The 22,121-nt window shown below is 32.9% G+C and overlaps 1 protein-coding gene and 1 pseudogene across 1 annotated transcript; one reads left to right on the top strand and one right to left on the bottom strand.

The window, feature by feature from the left end:
- Positions 1-15,895: 15,895 nt before the first annotated feature.
- LOC112019074 (uncharacterized) lies at positions 15,896-18,520 on the top strand (annotated as a pseudogene).
- A 2,266-nt stretch (positions 18,521-20,786) lies between these two features.
- Positions 20,787-21,911, bottom strand: LOC112019075 (F-box/kelch-repeat protein At1g57790). Its single transcript, XM_024051600.1, has one exon. It carries the CDS (start codon positions 21,909-21,911, stop codon positions 20,787-20,789), a length of 1,125 nt encoding a protein of 374 aa, XP_023907368.1.
- Positions 21,912-22,121: the final 210 nt, after the last annotated feature.

Below are 22,121 nucleotides of genomic sequence, written 5' to 3'. Positions count from 1 at the left end.
TGATTCAAAGGTCTTAATCAGCGTAGCAGTAGACATAAAAATGTTGAAATTTCTCAAGAACAAGCAAGAAATGGCAGCCTTATATATAACATGGTAGTTTAGACTTTAGACTTTAGGAATCATTCAATTATATATCTTAGATTAATTATGTCCAGTACGGTGGGGTACAAAAGCAATAAAGCATTATATTTGACGCATTTAAACTCTTTAAGGTATTATAATTAATGTGAACATCCTTTGTAAGACATGATACTCCACAAAGTTTATAGTGGCAAAGGCCTACCCAACATCCTTTAAATTATAGGTTTTTAGAACTACATTGAAATGCCATGGAAATTTGTCAACGAAGTACTCTTTTGAGATTTAATGAAGTATTGCTGCCATTAGTTCAATATATAATTATATATACAAGCCACTGTTAAACTGACAGTAAGAATGGTAAGTGTTACTAAATTTTTAGGGTATGTTTGGAAGTTTTGGAGGGAAAGAAGGGTAGAGGCTAGGAAGGAAGGTGAGGAAAACAATGGGAAGGGGAATGATTATCCCAATTTTTCTTATTTAGATGTTTTAAAAATTAAGTAGGAAGAAGGGAATATATATTCCTTTCTTTTATTTTGATGTTTTAAATTTTTGAATAGAAATTAGAAAAAAATTATAAAACATCATATACATTGATAATTACTCTATTATTTTGATAAGTTTAAAGAAACATATATAAATTGACTTCATTATAAAGACAATTAACAATTTAAGGGAATTCCCTCCTTCAAATTCTCTCAATTTGGAGGAATTGAAATAACTCTTCCCCCTCCTTCTAAAAACATCCAAAAAATATCAATTAAAATTCCTATCCCTTTTCTCCCTTCCCACACCCTTTTGAAGCAAGCAAGACATAATGAGAATCCTATAGTTGTGTTGTATCTCGTAAATTATGTTGCCATTTGTTTAACATGTTTACAAGGGAATATTAAACTGAAGAATTTTGTTAACAAGTGTCATAAAGACATAAGTTAAGGTATATTTACTAGGATTTGTCTTACCTCCAATATTTTTGTTAATTAATTCCGACACAATGTAGACACATGTCCAAAATTGATCTTGTGTCCTCATTGATCGTATCACTCAGTATACTGAAGCAATATACTGAAGCTTTGTCCTATTTATTATTCTAAATTATTAAAAACATTTAAAAAAATAAGCAGTTTACGAATACTAAAATAGTTAGTATTTAAACTATTTTAAACAATTTTGCAGATAGCCCAAAAGCAATTGAAATCGTGATTTTAAATTATGATATCAATTGCTTTTTTTTGGGGGGGCCGGCATGCACACTAATAGTCTAATAAGTCATTGACAAGTCCTTCGAAAAATATACACTACATCAATTAATTCTTATGGCACGTGTTAAGAATGCCTTAAATTGAATTTTTTTTTTTTTAATTATAAATTTGAAAGCAATTTCAAGGTAAGAGGATAGCTTTTGTAGTCAAGCATTCCTAACAATTTAGTAACAACCAAACTATATAGGATTGTGTTAGGCTTATAGAGTAGCCACTCGTTCAATGGGCAGTGTCTATTATACACTGCTTATTATACACAATGTATACACATTTCAGTTTTTAAAATGAAATTGTGTCTTTAAGTTTTGGTTTCTATTCAAAAAATAAATTGTGTGTAAAATTAATATTTGAATTAATAATTAGCAATGTGCAATGAGGTATGTTTACAATGCATATTTTGTTAAACTGAATAATTTGTCTTTCCGATTTGATTGGAAATTGGTAAGTATTTTGAAAATCAAGAACGGTAGGAGGATAGTTTGTCTGTTTCCTTTGTGTTTGTTGGATTTGTCTCCCATTTGGTCAAGTACTGAAATCTAACAATCACTCTTCTGCTGCCATCTTTGAAGACTATAGAGTCAAAATTTTAAAATTCCTTCCAACTATCAATAACTATAATATATATATATATATATATGCATGCAAGCTTTCTCTTTCTTGATAGGTTGTTCACTTTTCCAATATATATTCCTACTACTTGAAGTTGTTGACTCAACTTACCAATTAAACCTTTTCAACAATATACATATAATAAGTTTGAGTGTTTATCTGCAGTTAGCCTCAAACATGTGGTGTATATAAATTCACTTTTATAAGTTTTTATTTTCCATCCCTTTGCATGCTTTGAATTGATTATTCACTTGCTGTTCGCATCAAACAAAATAAAATTAAGGTTACTTGATTTCTTGTTTTATACTTTTATTTGACTTGAATTTGTCAATTCTTGGATATATTAACCTCACTTTCTCTATATATTATTAGTTTCTTCTTTTTCATTGCATGACATTATCAAAACAGTCGTGCCACGATTACACATTTAGACTACCAAATAATTTTAAATGCTCCAGGTTGGAGAATAAAACAGATGAACTAGTTAGTCCGAATGAGATTAACACACATGTATCACATTGCTCACCAACCTGATATTCGGCCATAATCAAAGGGAGGAGTTAAGTTTTAACTGTTCAACTACTAACATATTCTTTAAGAGATCTCTTAACCGTAAAAACGATTTTTTTTTTCTTTTGCAAACAAAAAAAAGTTCAAAAGAAGTCGAAAAATCATTTTATAAAATGATGCCAAGTTCTAGGAATTGATCTGCCGGCCGGCGGCAGCCAAATTATCCTTCTTCTTTTTTAATTAAAATTTGATTGTTTCTTTGGAATATTATTAATGTCCATATATATGAAAGATAATCTCAGTGACGCAATTAAAAAAAAAAATTGAATGTAACGTTAACTAATTGTTATGAATACTTTTTAAGTCTTAAGATTGGCTCGAAACTTAACCGGATTAGATAATGACTTGAATTCTCTTTTATCTTTTCCGCCTGCTTACTTATTAGTTGATATATGAGTTTCACTTTCGCATGGTTAATTATTATGATTTTAAGGTTTTGTACTGTTGTTTACTCATCTACTTACGTAATCTCAAGAAAATGTGTTTCAAGCTTCAAAGAAACAAAAATCTTATCCCTTATCCTTTTTTGTTGGATCTTATCCGTTCATATGGTAAGATGAAGTAGAGTAGTTCCTAGTCATGAAAGAAAAAAATGTTTCCTCAAACACATCACAATTCTAGCTTTTTTTATATACAAAAAATAGATAGTTGAGTGAGGAAGATTTAAACTCTGGATATTTTTATTAAAAGCACCAAAAAGTGTCAAGTAATTTAGTTGCAAAACTTTTGGTATATAAAGAATTTGTACTTAGATTTGTTATTAATGTTGCACTGTTCCAAATAAATTATGTGCGGAAATTAATAATCCAACAATATTAGATGGCTTTATTAAGCAATGTGTATGAAGGAATTATAATTGTTTAGTTGGCATAAGCCTTTCAGAGTCGATATTTTTTTTGCAGATTAGCTTTAAGATTATCTGAAACTTTGACTTTCTATCTACCATTGTTGCTTGCTATATAAATCGATGTATAAGTATGATAATGACATTATCTTTTCAAGTTTGGTTTTTCGGCTTTGTTATACATTTTTACATTAATGTAACAACATTGCTATTGTATACGTGGTAAACCAATATGACTAGAGGCCTTGGCAGCGCGGAGGGCAGTCCAATTTATCATTGAGTTGGGCTTTAAATAGTCTGTGTTTGAAGGTGACTTGGAGGTTATCATTAAGACCCTTGATAATGAAGTTTTTTCTTTGGCTAGTGTTGGACATATTGTAAAAGACATTTGGTCTATGTCAAGTTTATTACAAACCAAGTCCTTCTCTTATGTTAGGAGGCAAGACAATTTCATGGTCCATGCCTTAGCTCAAAGAGCAATGTTTTCTTTTCCTGTATTAGTCTGGATGGATGATGTTCCACTAGACATTTTTCATTTTGTTTCTTCTGATTTTCTAGTCTTTCATTAAAATTTGCCGCTGAATTTGGCTTATCAAAAAAAAATAAAAATAAAGGAGAGATGTTACAGAAGTATATAACAAAATATTGGGAAAACGTTTTCCATAAAAAACAATCTTCTAATTCCTTCTCCTATTCTCCCTTCCCCTATTTGAACTTCTTCACTCGTAAGTGTCTAATACTCCAATAGTAATTGTCCAAAACCTAGAAAAGTGATTCTTATTCAATGGTTCAAGTGCCTAAGTAGCAGATCATATCATCATAACATTTAGCTAAGCCAAATTGCAGCCTTGCCATTGGAATTGAATTAGAATATAAACAATAATTTGATCCATTATCAATTGTTCAAAATTTATTTCTCTCCCAGGCCCAGCCAAAGCTTGATTCTAAATGGATTTGAAGATAGGCCCAAAATCTCAAGTCTTGAAAGTGGGTACTCAATGTTGAGGCTACACGGCGCTGACACAATAGGGGATGGCCCATCTCCAATATAAATTTTTTGTTTGACAGAACAAAGTTTATTCTAGGCTTAATCATTTTCCAGACCAAACGAAAACAATAGTACCGGCCCAAATATAGAATTAACCCGTCTACGAGTCCATAATTATACACCTAATCTGACCAAAAAGAAGGGGTTCTCTCCTCTCCTAGCTAGAATCTGATTACATTTTTTTTTAGTCTTGCATGGACTTGTTTTGGGTTGTTAATTGGGCTTAAGTTTGCTATTGATAATTTTTGTTTGGGCAAATTTTTTTGGACTTGTCAATTATATTTTAGATTTTAGGTCTAAATTAAAGATTAATAATATTATTAAGGGAGCTAAGTATAATTCTGTTGAACCCAATTATTAAAATTAGTACATGCTCCATCCCTACATGTAAAGAAAAATCATAACTTTTAAAATCCCAGAACCAAACCTCTCAATCTCAAATAAATTGTCTCTCAAACAAGAAAGTATCTCATGAGACCTATGTCTCAGTCATATGTGAGTCTCATGTGTATTTACCCAAAAAATATATATTATGCATATAACAAAGCAAATAATATCAGAAATATGAGATATGAGAATCAAACAATTGGAGAGAAAAAAACTTAGAAATCAAAACTTTTCAGATCTATGAGAAATCATACTATCTCCTACAAAAACATTGCATTCCCTTCATCACTCAATTGAGACAGATTCGATTAGAACTCACAAAAACAAAAGAGGTTTTTTTTTTTTCCTCGCTCTTTTAGGATAATAACAAGAGGCAGAATTATCAAAGTGATGAGAGAAGAAGAAGAATCAGCTCAGAAAAAAGAGTGGAGAAAGTAAGATTATGTGCAACAAAAGTCATCCCAAATTTCAAACTTGAAAAATCCAAAATACTAAACGAATAAATATAGTGGCTACAATTATTGGAATCTATTAAACTATTTAAGATATTACAAAAAATGAACCCAAAAATTCAGATTTTGTAACTTCCAAAATGCCAAAAAAAAATTAAAGAATCATAAGATGCAAAACCTATAAATTATAGAAACAAAACAAAAAATGTGTGACTACATAACATGGAAATATAAAAGAAAAATAAGTTATTTTCAAAAGAATAATCAATGGCTGTAGCTATTGAAATCTACCAGACAATTTTAGGTATTGCAAAAAAAAAAAAATAAATAAATAAAAATGAACCCAAAAATTTATATGTTAAAGGTTCCAAAAGGCCAAAAAATATTAAAGAATCGGAAGATTATGAGCTTACAATTTATTGAAACAAAACAAACAATATATATTGAAATCTGTTAGATGGTTTCAGATATTGTAGATGTACATAATTTACAAATGAGAGAAGCCCATGAGTTGAGAATTCTTTGAAACAAAACAAAAAATATGAGACTACACATCAGAGAAATAAAAGATAAATATAAGTTACTCAAATGAATATTTCATGGTTATAGTTATTGAAATTTATAGATATAGATTATAATTATTTCAAAGAGCTTTATTTTGTTAAATATATAATATATGGAGGCTATTTGTGTAGAGATTTTAAAAAAAGAAAAAAAGATTTAGACAGTTTTTGAGTTGTAAGTCTTATGACATATATACATACATAGTCGTGAATGAATTTATTAAATTCAGTTTGTACTTATTAAGCATTGGTCACATATAAGATGTGGACCAATTGCTTAAGAACCTTAGGTATATATTAGATTTCTTGATTAGATTGTTTTCTTTCCGCTTCTTTTAAAAAAAAAAAAAAAAATAGATTTAGCAATTTTTATGTAACCCTAAAATGGTGGGCCGATGGTTGAATATAGGGTCCCAACTTCACAATCATGCTCATTCAAATGCCTCTAGCAATGACTTCGACCTCAGCTGACCCACTTTCTTGTCTTTAAATTTTGATAAATTTTTGAGCCCATTTTGTAAGTAACGATTAGGCTTTAGGCCCAATCCTGATTAAACTTTCCCCTAGATCAAACCCAAGTTATGGGCTGAATTGACGTCTCAGACAAATTGACTCTTGGGCCGGCCCACCTATAAAATTATTATTTTCAATTTCTTTTTTGTTTAAACCCAAGTGTTATTAATTCCATTATTATTATTTTTTTAATACGTTATTGGTTTTTTTTTTTATTGCACATGGTTTAGCCAAAAAAGTTACTACTTGCTTAAGTTGGTTTAATAAATTAAAATAATGAATTTGGGTAGTGGGAAGGCAAGTCGGAGTTCAAGTTTTTAAGAGAGAGGGAGCTTCACATAATTTGGTATATTGCAACGGTACTATTCACCAATTGGTGACAACAAAATAATAGAACCTTGAAAACGATAGAATAAAAACATTTTAAATCAAACTTAAGATATATTTGAGGAAATATCTTATTCATATAATTATATTTCCTAAAAAATAATATATTTTTTTTAATGTGAAGGAGGGATTAGTTATTTTTTATGATTTTTTTTTTTTCATAATTGTTATGTGTATATGGAAAGTTTGTTTATTTGGAAATGTAAGGTCTCAATTTTCGGACTAAGCCAAAAAACGAATGGGATCTAGGCCCAGTGGACCCGATACAATGAATTTGTAGAGAGTGGGCCAAAGAGCTAGGTATTAGTGCGTGGACAACGACTAGAATGGATTTACATGATGATCAAATAGAAATGAGCTGAGTTTATCAAGGAAAGTTCATCCTCGGCACCATCCGAGGAACTCTGTTCTTGAGGGTGTTTGGATGACCATGGTTGTAGGAGTTTTTCAGATTGCCATCGTGCTCCCCTCTTTGTGATGGATTTCTCCTATTATATAGTCCTCTTTTTATGATCGTAGCTTTCTACTTATTAATCATTTAAGTCTATACTTGAATGTCTGTCCCATCAGACATCCTTTTTGGTGTTCTGTGAGTTGCGGTAATCGAGGTAGCGTTGTTCAGAGGTCATTTCCTCATTAATGCGGCTAGGACGTTAGTTGGAGGCACTTAATGAGGAGGTGACAGTTTCTCCCTGAACTGCTCCTCCACCATGCTCCCATGGTTGACCCTTTGTACTCGTTTTTCTTTTCAGAATGCTCTGGGAGGTTGTCTTTGATGACGTGCCACTCTTCCCTTCTATAATCTTGCTGGACAAGGACAGGATTGTCCTCGGCGATGTCTCTTGGTAATATGGGCTTTCTTGGTTCGTCCTCAAACATTCCTTCCTTCTCGGCGTGGGCTTTGGGCCCAATACAAAAATGGGCCGAGGTCGCCGAATTCTTAGGCCCCATAGGAAATATATTAATTTTATAAATTAATACACCTATGAAGGAATAACTATTATAATCATTTTAGAAATAATAGTTATTCCTCATTTTAAAGAATGACTATTTATATGGAATGACTATTTTCTATAACAAAAACATAACCAAACTATTAAATATCTAAAGAATTACTATCTTGCATCAAAATAAATAAGTAAATAAATAAATTAGAGTAATGATTTTTGTGTCCATGAAATAACTAATCAAACATTAAAATAGTCATTATTAACTTAGTAGATACCGATATTTCATAATTAGTATAGTATAGTGTAGTTTATTTTTTATTGTTTTTGACAAAATTTTATATTTTTTGATGGGAACTTTTTATGCTTTCAATAAAAATTTTAAAACGTTTCTCAAATAAAAATATGCTCTCTTATTTTTATTAGATGAAAAAGTCTTCTATCAATGGGTTATTTTGAATAGAGAAATAGGAAATTGCGTGAGAAATTTTCAATTGTGTGTGTTTGAGACCAGCTTTATCTAGGTTTTAGTATTTATGTACAACTTTTTTTTTTTTTTTGGCAATAAAATTCAAATATTTTAATGAAAATTTTGATACAATCATATATATGTTGTTGTAATAAACAATTTACTGCTTTGAATATTTTGCAATAATAAACTATTACTTTACAAATCATATTGCAATAACTTACAAATAATTGACAAAAATAATCAAGATCAAATTGCTGCAATGATATCTTCATTGAAATAGATAATTATTTCATATTTGTCATTGAAATAAATTGTAAATAATTGATATTAGATTATGCAATGATATCTTCATGTTTGTTATTATAATAAATTGTAAAACGGTCGGGAATAGAATTCTGTGCTGGGTAGGAAGCATAGACAACCACAAAATTTTAGAGGATGGTTAGAGATGATAGCCCAGAAAGGAAATGGTGACTAGATGGTATGGATGATATAATGTATTAAGTAAATGTTAGTTAGGGATGAAATTTTTTCTTATCTTATCTTCGTGTTGTTTTGAGAGTGAATATTATTTTTCACTTTGACAATAGAGAAACGGGTACATCTATTATAAAGTTTATATATTATTTTTTATCAAATACAACTGCTATTTGATAATTATTGTTTGTTAGGAGATTCTTCTCTCTTTATCAGTTATTGTATTCTCTTGATATTTGTTCACTGTTTATTGCGGTCATGTAAAGTTCGCTTATTAGAAATGTATGATAGAGGAAGCTTTTAATAAATATTTTTCATTCTTTTACCATTTTTGCAATATTGATACGGAGCAGTTTAATTTTCCTTTACCATTTTTTCATTCTTTTAATTTTCCTTTTGCTGGAAAATTGCTTCACAATCTAAAATTGTTTGAGATGTGTGCCAAAAAACCACTTTCTTAGATTCTTACTAAAGAACATTCATTTACTCTACACCAAACCATAGAGTGATAAATCCATCTCATGACAATTAGGTTTGTTCAACTCTACAAACAAACTGTTTGGCACCAATGAAACCACACCGAGTTGATCGGCAACGACATATTTTATGTTAGCTGTTGTGATCAGCCGATAATTATGTCACCAACTACCTTCCCCTCCCCTCTATCCTTTCGAGTTTTGCCCCCCCTCTTGCTTCCCATCCTTTTTCCTCATCTGATTGGTCCCTCGTCACTTGTTCCTCTTCGGCTCTTCCCCATTTGAATAAAACCCATTGCCTAAGCATGCTGCCAATCTGTCAAGATTGAAGAAGACCTTTAGCAATCAAATGTTTCTTCAAAGTGGCATTTTACTAAAACATCAATTTTTTTCCTTTTGCCCAACAATTGGCCACACTGACGAAAAATTGTTGATTAAAGCTCAATTTTCTGAAATACAAATCAACGAAGTTGATGCAGCCTAACACCTCCTCCTAGCTACAAGGAAAAGAAAACCGGCCACACCACTAAATTTTTTCTAAAATAATGTTGACCACTAAATTATCAGGAGCAATTATCAATTAGCAAGAGACATTAACATTCTAGTTAAAATAAAGACATTAATATTCTTTTTCTCGAAAAAGATAAAAGAGTGTCTAACATTTTTTGTGAGGTAGAAAAAAGAGGTGAGAATAGATAACATATGGCTTGGGTTCTCCACGTTGTACTTTCTTAGTTTGAGAGGTTGTACAAATATTGCAAATCAATAAATTCTATCATTTATTTATTTACAAGAACCACAGCTTGAGTGGAGTCAAAGAGCAGCGAGTTTTCTCACGCCCCACACAACACATCACATGGTAAAGAGAAAGAGATCCATGAGATGAGAGACGATACAACAGATGGTTTGATAATAAAAAATTTTGGAGTTTCAAAGGTTAATTTGTCAATTTCTTGAAGGAGGGAGGCCAAGTATAGATATTTTAGAATTAAAAGTTTAAGGGCCCATTTGGTATTGAAGTTTAAGCAATATTGTTTGTATTTTTTTGAAATATGTATAGATAAAAAAGTGTGTAGAAATACGTATAATGTTGTTTAAAAACTGAAAATGAGTTGTTTAATAACTCTACCAAACATGGCCTAAATTGTTGTACACTAATAAGTTTTATTTATTTTATTATTTTTTTTAAACTGGAGGTGGTACACACGTAGGTTCGTCGCTTATTGTTGTTCATATTTTTATTTTTTATAAAGCAGGAACTTGCCCTGCATGTCAAGCTCCATGCTACTGGTGGGAACAAGACAAAAATACCAACACTTTTCTTTGAAGTATTGGTTTTGTTAATATCTTTCTACTTTTTGCATCTCTTTTTAATCGATATGTTGTGGGCAACCCAAACCCAAAGCCTGATAAGGAGAGCCCAATTTTTTATGGAAAATATGTCATAATTTGTCTGTTTCATGATAACATGCTCTGTATCTTATTACAGCGATTTTTTTTTTCCCGTTCTTCTTTTAATGCCTGGTGGTCCAAAACCATTTTAGCACATCCTTAGAATAGCAGGCCAATGCAATATCAAGATTCCTGTTTACATGCTTTTATTATTTTATTTTTATTATGTATTTTTCTCTTTTTGATGCATCATATTTACTAAAATTAATGATGCCTCTAGTCTGAGATTTAAACATGTGTTTTGGCTGGGAGACATGTTTATATCCTTTGTGTGCTGATATGTACGCATCTTTCCGTTCTCTTGCTATTTTTGGTATCTCTTATTTATTTTAAGTTTTTGTAGCATCCTTCCATGAGATATAACGAGATTACTTAATGTTTTGAAACATAGGTTACTTAGCTTTGTTGTGTTCTTCTATCTAGATCACTGGATGATGGAATTTATAAAATTATAGTGTGAAAAAAATAAAAATAAAAATAGATGCTCTCATTAGAGGGCTTGCCTTTTTAAAGTTTAATGAATGGCTTGCATGCTGCTTGAGAGGCGGAGATGACAGAGAGTTATTGCAGGAAGTAAAAGATTTGATAGTTAGATGTTAAATTTGTATGAGATGTTGATAGTTCTTGGAGGCATAGCTTTTATTTGGAAAAATGTAATTGGCATGTAGCATTTATTTTGATTGTTTTGGATTAAAAAAATTAAATAACTAAATCAACTTATTGTTCGATTATTACGGCATCACCATTAATTTATTCCATGAAATTACTATTATTTTGTTTTAAATTTATTGTAGTTATTTTAGGCCACTTATATATAATTTCGCACTTCAAAGTAATTGGCAAACTGTTAGAACATTAATCTCTCAAATTATCAATCAACCGCACAAGAAAAAATTCACTTTTTAATGGGATCGATCAAAATTTGGTACTAATAAATTTCAATAGTTCTATATTAATAAAATAACAAATTGAGAAGAAAATTAAGCAGCACATTTTAAGTAATAGAGATAAGTCTTCAATATTCAGCTAAAAATATGGAAAGCAACTCTTGAATATTACCATGAAGAATAATTTACGTTAATTTTTTTTTTTTTAATTTGGAAAATATTTATTGAAAAAAAAAAAAAAAAAAAATTTTTTTTTTAATTTGGAAAATATTTATTGAAAAAAAAAAAAAAAAAAACAGCAACTATGAACTAGCTACAGTCAAAGCGGAAACTATGTCTTGCTGCACAGCATCTACAAAAGAAGCAGGACCCATTGACTCAATGCAACATAATTTACGTGCACTTAACATAACAACAAAACAGCATATGCATCTCAATTTCACGCCAAAAATAATCTCTTTAGAGTTCTCTAGCACCACCTAGGTTCGATCCAGCCACAGCGCAACTTTTCCCTTGAGCTATAATAATCAACATCCTTTCCATCAAAAGAATGAAACTTTTTGGTCTCTAGTGAGTAGAAGACCATGCTTTGTCCAAAAAATATAGGAAAGTAAATTTTGTTCTCCATTCCAGGAGTTTTTGCCATTACAGAAAAGGATGATGAGCAACTCAAATAAAGCATATGATTTCCCAAATTTTCTACTCTGATCCAGGTCATTTTAGATTCATTCAATTTGAAAACCTGTACCCATTTTCTCATATTACCCACAAATACCGAGAAGAGTTCACCATCGCATTCTACTAGATAATTCTGATCACAACCACTCATGCATGGTGATTTAGGTTTAGTAAGAACTTCCCAAGTATTCTCACCATCATTGTTTAACTTCAGAATTCCTAGGTTTCCTTTTTGACCCAAACAATAAAATGCTCCTCTGTAGAAAATCGGGCAATTGTTATTAAAGGAAAAGTCTGCATCATTAAATTCATTTTCATGCCAATGTTCTATGTCCAGGTCCTGCCCCAAGCTAGAAGAGTACTCTACAACAAGCTTCTCATCATAGACGTCACCTTTAGCATCAAGCAATTTACGCTTACTCAAATTAACAACTACACATTCTGAAGAGGGTGGGGAGGAAGAGAAGCCAATGCAAGAGAAATCTAGAGCTCTATCTATATTCTCTGCCAACGGTAGAATGGCTTGGGTAAATGGATTGAAAAAGAAAGTTAAATTTTCACCTAAAAAGAAAGCTGATTTTTCAGCTACAGCTACTAGCAGCCAACCATCCTTTGAGCCGCAAATTATACCTCCTTTTAGTACTTGTGGCAAGTTGATGATATACTTGTCACCATGTTTTGGGTCAATGAAAGCACAAACACTTTCGTTCTCAAAGAACACCAGCCATGGAGATAATAGAGAAGGGTTTTCCACCTTCTCCATGGCAATCCTCCATTGGATCGGAGGTGCTGCAGAATGGAAGATTTTACAAGTAGCACGAAAGTGCAAATAATCAACCGAGATGAGACGCTCGGCAATCAATTTAACCATGTCCAAATGAAGGGCAGCTAAATCATTTGTGGACTCCACGTCCTTTAAATCATTCTCTCTTCCATAAACCTTCCCACTTCCTTGTTCTTCTGTATTATTTTTGTGCTCGTCTTCTTTTTGTGTATTTGTTAACCTATATAAGCACGAACTTATATCAACAAGGAGTATAAGAGGAACAAATAGATAAAATCAACAAAATCTATATAGCAAACAAACCATTCAAGTGTTCAAGCATTCAATAGATATAGATACCTTACAAAATTGCTATTAGCAGTAAAAGCATATTTAGTTTTTTTTATAATTAACAATAGTACTGATCTGTTCTTTTTGAATGTTTGTCAACTTTATGTAGTAAATTTTGAAATTCCTCAACTATATAAAACTAGTTTGTACGGTGCCTACCATATATGAATTTTCATTAGTAACCATAGATTATTGACAAACAAGTATAGATTTTAATATATATATAATTTTTTCCCAATTGTGATTTTCAATGTGAACCTATTGATGTTGACAAAAAATTAAAAGTTTACAAGTAGTGAGCAATTACCTGAGAAGAGGCATAATCCAAATCAGACAAGATCGTTGTAGTCTTGGTAGATTTAGAAAAGGTGAGGAAATTGAAATTGTTCCATCTTCTATGCTGTACGAGTACAATTTTTTGTAAGTGTCATCACCATATAAAGTGAAATATACACGATTTGCCACATTTGGATTAGTTACATGGATGGAAAACGCTTGCTGTTCAATTGTGTTCAAAGGCAAAAAAAAAGCCCGGTCCTTGGCTGTTTCTACCTGTACCCATTCCTTGTTAGAAAAATTTAATCTGTAGATCCCAATTGCTAAAACGCCTGTGAAACTTTCATCCTTGTACTGTATTTCAACTGTGAATAGATCGCCACAGGATTCCATCAAGTGTACTTGTTTCGTAGTCGGACGAGGTGACCGTAGAAAGACATTTAGAGGCTCGATTTTAAGGCCGTCACGCTGAATGTCATGAATTTTTACAAGCCTCCTACCGTGTTCACAATCTCCTAATGGTGACCATACTGCATACAAATTACCATCGCAGCAAACAGGGCTAATTAATAGATTAGGCATTGTCGGCATTGATTCTTCCAGAATTCGTACCAAGTCTATAGTTCGTTTCAGCTCATCATAATAGCATAACTCGGTCCATTCTTCATCGCCAAGTTCACAGTATAATATATAACGCATACGTACAACAAATAAGACTACCTTGCAACCTGGTTCGCTTGGAGGAGACGTCAAGATACAATCTCCAATATCTGCTTTGGGCATGCACGGAAGTTTTATTTCTTCCATAGTTACAGGATTCCACAATATGGGGCAGAAATCTCTATGGCAATATAAACACCAACCGTGACAATTAGCCCATAATTTCCTATTCTGCAACTCAGGGATTTTACGTATATATGTTTTATTGGGATTTGATATGCTGCAAAATATTTGTCTTCTGCTGTGTTTATCAGTGGAATAAACAAGCCAAGGATAGGGTTCAGGCGGAGGCGGACGATGCTGTTCTTCATACTTTGCTGCCGATTTCTTCTCCATGATGAAAAGTAGACTTGCAAATTAAGGGTCAAGAATTTAAAGAGTTCAAACTGAGAGGTGCTTGAGTTTGAAAGACACGAAGTTCTTGTTTATATAGGCAGGGTCTAGAGTTCTAGATCTTAAAGGATTCGGTTTTCCCTATGTTCTAGGAAAACCAAGAGTATAGCTGCGTTTCTTAAACGCGGCTAAAGGTTTGGTATAAATAAAAGAAAAAACCCTAAGCCAATATCACTCAACAGTCTCTCCCTTTGACTCCCAAACCCTAATCACCGATCCAGCCCTCTCTAAACCTCATCGTCTTCTATTTTCTATTTTCTATTACCAAACCCACCACCACCTCTCTCTCTCTCTCTCTCTCTTTCACTTTCACTTTCTCTCTCTAACCCAAACCCTAACAAAGATTTTGGTCTTCATGTTCTTCACAATCCGATGCTCTGATCCCCTCAAATCTCATGGATCCAATTCGCTAGGTCAGTTTTGCATTCAATTAATTAATTGATTCTTTTTTCTTTTTCTTTTTTTTTTGCTTTTTGGTTTTGGATTCTGAAAATCGTATTATTCTCGAGAAACTTTTGGGGATCTTGTTTTATTTCTCTTTACTTTTTTCTTTTCTTGCTGTAAATATTTTTGTTTTTGTTTTTTTTACTATTTTTATTTAACCTTAGTTTGGATGCCGAGAAAATCGAATACCAAAAAAGAAAGGGTCAAAGAAGAGAATGAAATTCCGAGTATGCTGGTATCTCGATTCTTCAGAGTTTATACACAGTGGCGTTGGCCGAACCCTGTGATGTTATGTTCAATAGAAGAGAATGAACTAGGGTTTCCTATATGGGATCCTTGTAAAAACCCTAGGGATCTACTTCATCACATGCCAATTATAAAGTTGATTGGTTTTGAAACTTTGGGGGGTTTCTGTGGTTTTGTAGCTCCGGTGTTGTTAATGGTTGTGGGGTTGGGGAGATGTAGTAAAATGCTTCTTGGAGTTTCTGGGTCAGCTTCGGCTTTTTTTTTTCTTCAATATATTCTTCATTTGGGCTGTTTATTTAGCTGTTCTTAGACCAGGTGCGTTTTTTTAATACTATCGAGAATTCTGTTATTGATGCTCTGATGAGTTCTCACTTCCGTTTAAAATTGCTTAACATGATTGAATGTTACTATAAATTTTTTTTTTTGAAGCAAATTTAATTATTGTACGAGATGACACATTGTTGTTTTTGTGTTTAGCAATGTTGAAACTGGGTATATATTATGTTCTGACCAATATAGGAGGTCTATAGGCAGAGTCTAGAACTAGTAGTGTACAAGTACGGAAGTATAGTAGTACACAGTAAGAGTACAGTATGTACAATGGGTCCAATTGTGCTTTGGGGCCTAAGGATAACACAAGTACTATCATTGCAAGAAGCTTAGGAGTGGTGTCAGCCATGGCTTGATACTCGCGACCTTGCCACCTTGGTGCTAAAATGAGCAACTATGTTTTGTTTCTTGCTCTGAAGGCCCAAAGCTGAAGGGATGATTGTGTGCGTGCATCCAGTGTGTAGCAAATTTAATTATATTATGAGCTGGGTGCATGTTTGTGTATAGCAAATGTGATTATAGTATGCTTTGTGTGTTGGTGTAGCAAATTTAATCATGGTACGAGTTGGGTGCATGTACGTGCATCCAGTGTGTAGCAAATTTAATTATATTATGAGCTGTGTGCATGTTTGTGTATATCAAATGTGATTATAGTACAATTTTTGTGTGTTCTTTTTTTCACTATGTTGGAAGTAATGAATTGGCACGTACATCTTTCTAAGCATTTTGAGATTGTTTGGTTCTGTGTGTTGCAAATTGGTTTTTGCTATAACTTGTTTGACTGTTGAAGATGCTTACCACTCCCCCCCCCCCCCCCCCCCCCGGGGGGGCTAAAAAAATAAAAAAAAATAAAAAAGAAAGGAAGAGAAAGGCAAAAGAGATGCCTGGACTAGTGTTTGTGTAACCAACAAGGTGTACAATATGACTTTCCTTGGTGTTTTGGCTATCAATTTTTTGAATGGATTTTAGACTTTATTCAGATGCTTTCATTTTATACCAAAACAGCATATGTGCTTCCTGCTTCGTGACGTCTCACTATTCTGGACTAGAAGCCTTGCTTGCCACACTCCACACTTACTGTAGTAATTATGCTCATGGGTCTATTAACTAGATATATCTTATTATGAAACAAAAAGCTTGTAATCTGCAATGAAGTTGGTTTGTTTGTTTGTTTGTTTTTTTTTTTTTTTGTTTGTTTGTTAATGTTTTAAGAATTGATAGCTGAATTTGGTTGTGAGCTCACAGTGACCAAATTTTTCCTGCCTTGCAACTATATCATGTCGTGCGCGCACACACACGCACGCACACTTGATAATTTAAAGTGGTACATATAATGACCTTCTATATATTCACCTGTGCAGATACTGGAGCCATCAGCAAGTGTCTTATGTCATGAATGCCCAACTGAAGTAATACTATTTTTCTCAATTTTCTTTTTAATAAAAAACTTTCCAATTGATTCTTTCTTTGTTGTTTCTCTGTGTTTGTCTCCAATAATGGTTTCATTTGCAGGGTTCTGTTTTGGGCAGGAGGGTAAGATATTGCAGAATCTGCAAGGGATAGATAAAGGGATTCGATCACCACTGTCCTGCTTTTGGGAACTGCATAGGTAAGTGATATATGTCTAACAGTTTTTCCTTGTTAAAATAACTATAAAATTCTTTGAATCCTCTTATGGTGTTATTCTGTGTGAGTTATCCCTCTACTTCTTCGTGATTTTTGCACACAATGTGACAGAATACCAGGGTAGATAATGATGTTCATATGGTTTCCATGCAGGCCAAAACAATCATGTCCTCTTCGTGGTTCTTTTAGTTGGATTTCTTTCTACTGTAGCTTCTTATGTAGTGTGTTCGTCCCAATGTAAGCCCATTGTTGCCAATGCCTGATAATGTTTGTGTCATAGGACACATGAATGTCTCAACATGTACTATACTATAGGGCTATAATAATCTCACATTTTAGATAGTACTTGTGGCATCAGGATTCCCCTAAAAGAGCACACCTCAATCCAATTAACTCAAGCCTATGTGACTCTTGACCTTCTAAAACATGAATGGTTATTGTAATCAGCAGCCTGCGCAAGACGAATTCCATAATATGGATCATAATTAGAGTCATTTTTTAAATTATTTTTCTTGTTTCATCTCTTTCCTTTGGGAATGCTTTTTGGTGTTACATTTTTGCCCTTGTGTACTTTTTTTCAGTTGCCGCAAAATCCCAGGTTGTAAATAGAACCAGATTGGAGGTGGGTCATTGAAGTGTTACTTTGTTATTATCCAATCAACTCAATGTTCTTTCATTCTTTATTTTATTCTATGCCAATTTGTGTAGACTAGTCTGTCTGGAAATCTGGCCATTAGCACAATGCTGTTCTCTATTTTCCAATTGCTATGGCAGGTTTGTATTATTATTTCCTATATTTTTAAAATTCTCTCTTCTGAATGTAGTAATGAGAAGGAATTTTTTTAGACATATAATAGAATCTACTTGCATGTGTGTGGCAGTGTTTATGACATGGCATATATATTGTATGTGTTTCAACATCAGAACAGATGAATGGGTAAGTTCCTAACAACAGGAAAAAAAGGAAGATGATGGATGTGTGTGTGTCTCTGAGAGAGAGAGAGAGAGAGAGATGATTTGGCGTTTTGCTACAGGACTGTGTCAAGCTATAAGGCAATAGTGATGCTTGAATAGTAAAGGCCATTATAATCTATGTTTCGATAGACAATAGAGATCTTCATGGCAGATTTTATTTTACACAACCTCTCAAAATTTCCTATGTTCAATTCATTTGTTTCCTTGAAGATAATTTTCTTCTTCTTTTCCACCCCCGTAACAAGGGCATGTATAGACACAAATACCACTTTACCTAATGATCATTGGTGAAGACCAGAGGGTACCTAGTTATTTCAAACATTCCACAAAAGTTTGAACATAAAATTCTAAGGTAAACTATATGGAGTACGGTATAATTGTACAAATTAATCCAACAATTACCCATCTTATGCAACTAACCAAACCATAACTCTTTACGTAATTAGTTGGCTATTTATAAACTTTTTTTTACACAATTGATTTGATGTGGATTGTTTCACTTGGGATTGCACTGTTATTCTTCTCTTTCCTCTGCATCTCTTTATTGAAAAGGTGAATTGTTTTCTTGTTTGTCTACAAGTTGATGATTATGTGCCTGTAAAAATTTACAGATTAATGCCTTTTGGAATTACAAGAGCATATTAAATGGATGATGATTGTACAAATGGATAAAATGTCTGCTCCTCCATCAAGGGAGCGTGCCCAACGTCTTTATGAGAAGGTATCTACTTTTCCTGTAGTTTTGGGACTTTACTTATTATCTGTCTAAACTTCAACTAATTTATGCTCTTAAAAATTTTAATTGAATTTTCACTTCCAGGGCTGTGTATGTGTGTGTGATTTGTGTCTTCTTTAAAATCACACTTGTCCTTAATCCTTTGTCTGAAAAGAGTTTTGGAGGCCAATTATGCAATAAAAAATGAAAGTAGGCCCCATTGTTTCAATGATAGGTGGGGTTTGGGTTATTATTATTTTTTAAATGTGGGTGTGGGGTAGGTAAGAAAAAAAAGCATAGGCTAGAATTTAAGTTTGAGATAACGAACCCACTTGAAATAAATTTTGTTAAAAGACAATATAGTACGTTATTTTTATGGTACAAGATTTTCTAATATGTCCTTGCCAAGTTTTGCTTGTTGATGAGTATATTGTGGATATAATATTTTCTAATTATATATTCTGCAAATTGTGTACCTGGACTGATATTTGGACACTTGCATTCTAAGCAATAATGGGTATCGTGGGGCATCCTTGGATCTAAGATATTAACACATATCGTATGGATCTGATCTTTTCTATTTTTTTTTTTTGGATTATCATTAAATTTTAAAATGGTCATTTAATTTATTGTCGAAACACACTTTTCTTTTCTTTTAATGTACCTTAATGTACGTTACAAAGGATTATATGCGGAGGGTGACTCCAAAATTAGGGAGTTTGCAGCAGCTTCAAGTTATTACTTGCAAGCTGCATCTCTTTGGCCATCAAGTGGAAATCCCCATCATCAGGTTTTGCCCATTACTACCATTTTATCATCGATCCAATCTATTCTTTAATATACAGTGGATTTTTTTTTCTTCTGTTTTATGTTTTTAATGTTGATCTTTCGGTGTGACACATTCTCTGGTTGTTATCTCAGCTTGCTATATTGGCTTCATATTTGGGGGATGAGCTGGCGGCTGTTTATCGATATTTCCGGAGTTTGGCAGTGGATAGTCCATTTTCAACTGCAAGGGATAACTTGATTGTTGCATTTGAGAAGGTGTGATGCTTGTCTATAGCCGCGTTTTGCGTTGTTTTTACAAACGCGGCTATAGACAAAGCCCATATGATAGAAAACGTGGCCTATAGCTGCGGTTTTAGGGACTATAGTCGCGTTTTAAAAAAGCGGCTATAGACCTCGTTTTTTGTAATTCAAATGCAGCATTTATTCTGATTGTTTTGGATTAAAAAAATAAAATAACAAAAACAATAGCTTGTAGATTGGTACGGCATCACCAATTATTCCAACAAATTACATTTATTTTGTTTTACATTTATTGTAGTAATTTCAGGCCACTGATAATTTCACACTTCAAAGTAATTGGCTAAATGTTTGAACATTAATCTCTCAAATTCTCAATGAACCGCACAAGAAGAAATTCACTTTTTAATGGGATCGATAAAAATTTGGTACAAATAATTTCAATAGTTCTATAATAAAAAACAAATTCAGAAGAAAATTAAGCAGCATATTTTAAGTAATGGGTAACTGTTCAACATTCAGCTAAAAATATAAAAAGCAAGTCTTGAGCAATACCATCAACAATAGTTTACGTTAATTTTTTTTTTTTTTAATTTGTAAAATATTTATAGAAAGAAAAACCAACAACTATGAACTAGCTACAATCAAAGCAGAAACAAAGTCTTGCTGCACAAAAGCAACAAAAGAACTCATCAAAAAAAAAAAAAAAGCTACAAAAGAAGCGGGACCCACTGACTCAACGCAACATAATACACGTGTACTTAACTAGAACAAAACGGCATATACATTTCAATTTCACGCCAAAATGATCTCTTTTCTCTAGCACCACCTAGGTTCGATCCAGCCACATCGCAACTTTTCCCTTGAGCTATAAAAGTCAACATCTTTACCCTCAAAGGAATGAAACTTCTTTTTCTCTAGTGAGAAGAAGACCATGCTTTGTCCACAGAATATAGGAAAGTAAATTTTGTTTTCCATTCCAAGAGTTTTTGCCTTTACAGAAAAGGATGATGAGCAACTCAAATAAAACATATGATTTCCCAAATTTTCAACTCTAATCCAGGTCATTTTAGATTCATTCAATTTGAAAACTTGTACCCATTTTCTCATATTACCCACAAATACCGAAAAGAGCTCGCCATCACATTCCACTAAATAATTCTGGTCATAACCACTCATGCATGGTGGTTTAGGTTTCGTAAGAACTTCCCAAGTATTCTCACCATCATCGTTTAGCTTCAAAATTCCTAGGTTTCCTTTTTGACCCAAACAATAAAATGCTCCTCTGTAGAAAATCGGGCTATTGTTATTAAAGGAAAAGTCTGCATCACTGAACTCATTTTCATGCCAATGTTCTATGTCCAGGTCCAGGTCTTGCCCCAAGCTAGAAGAGTACTCTACAACAAGCTTCTCATCATAGACGTCACCTTTAGCATCAAGCAATTTACGCTTACTCAAATTAACAACTACACATTCTGAAGAGGGTGGGGAGGAAGAGAAGCCGATGCAAGAGAAATTCAGAGATCTATCTATATTCTCTGCCAACGGTAGAATGGCTTGTGTAAATGGATTGAAAAAGAAAGTTAACTTTTCACCTGTAAAGAAATGTGATTTTTCAGCTACAGCTACTAGCAACCAACCATCCTTTGAGCCGCAAATTATACCTCCTTTTAGTACTTGTGGCAAGTTGATGATATACTTGTCACCATGTTTTGGGTCAATGAAAGCACAAACACTTTCGTTCTCAAAAAATACCAGCCATGGAGATAATAAAGAAGGGTTTTCCACCTTCTCCATGGCAATCCTCCATTGGATCGGAGGTGCTGCAGAATGAAAGATTTTACAAGTAGCACGAAAATGCAAATAATCAACTAAGATGAGACGCTCGGCAATCACTTTAACCATGTCAAAATGAAGGGCAGATATATCATTTGTGGATTCCATGTCCTTTAAATCATTCTCTCTTCCATAAACCTTCCCACGCTCTTGTTCTTCTGTATAACTTTTGTGCTCGTCTTCTTTTAGTGTATTTGTTAACCTATATAAGCACGAACTTATATCAGCAAGGAATAGAAGAGAAATAAATAGATAAAATCAACAAAATCTATATAGCAAATAAATCATTCAAAGTGTTCAAACATTCAGCAGATATAG

The sequence above is a fragment of the Quercus suber genome, unplaced genomic scaffold (genome assembly GCF_002906115.3).
Source record: "Quercus suber isolate HL8 unplaced genomic scaffold, Cork oak 2.0 scaffold_844, whole genome shotgun sequence".
Lineage (NCBI taxonomy): Eukaryota > Viridiplantae > Streptophyta > Magnoliopsida > Fagales > Fagaceae > Quercus > Quercus suber.
This window is presented reverse-complemented; position numbering and strand designations above follow the sequence as displayed.

What these genes read in the sequence shown, in the direction of transcription:
- LOC112019075 (XM_024051600.1), bottom strand. Translation starts at nt 21,911, where the DNA reads ATGGAATCCACAAATGATATATCTGCCCTTCATTTTGACATGGTTAAA.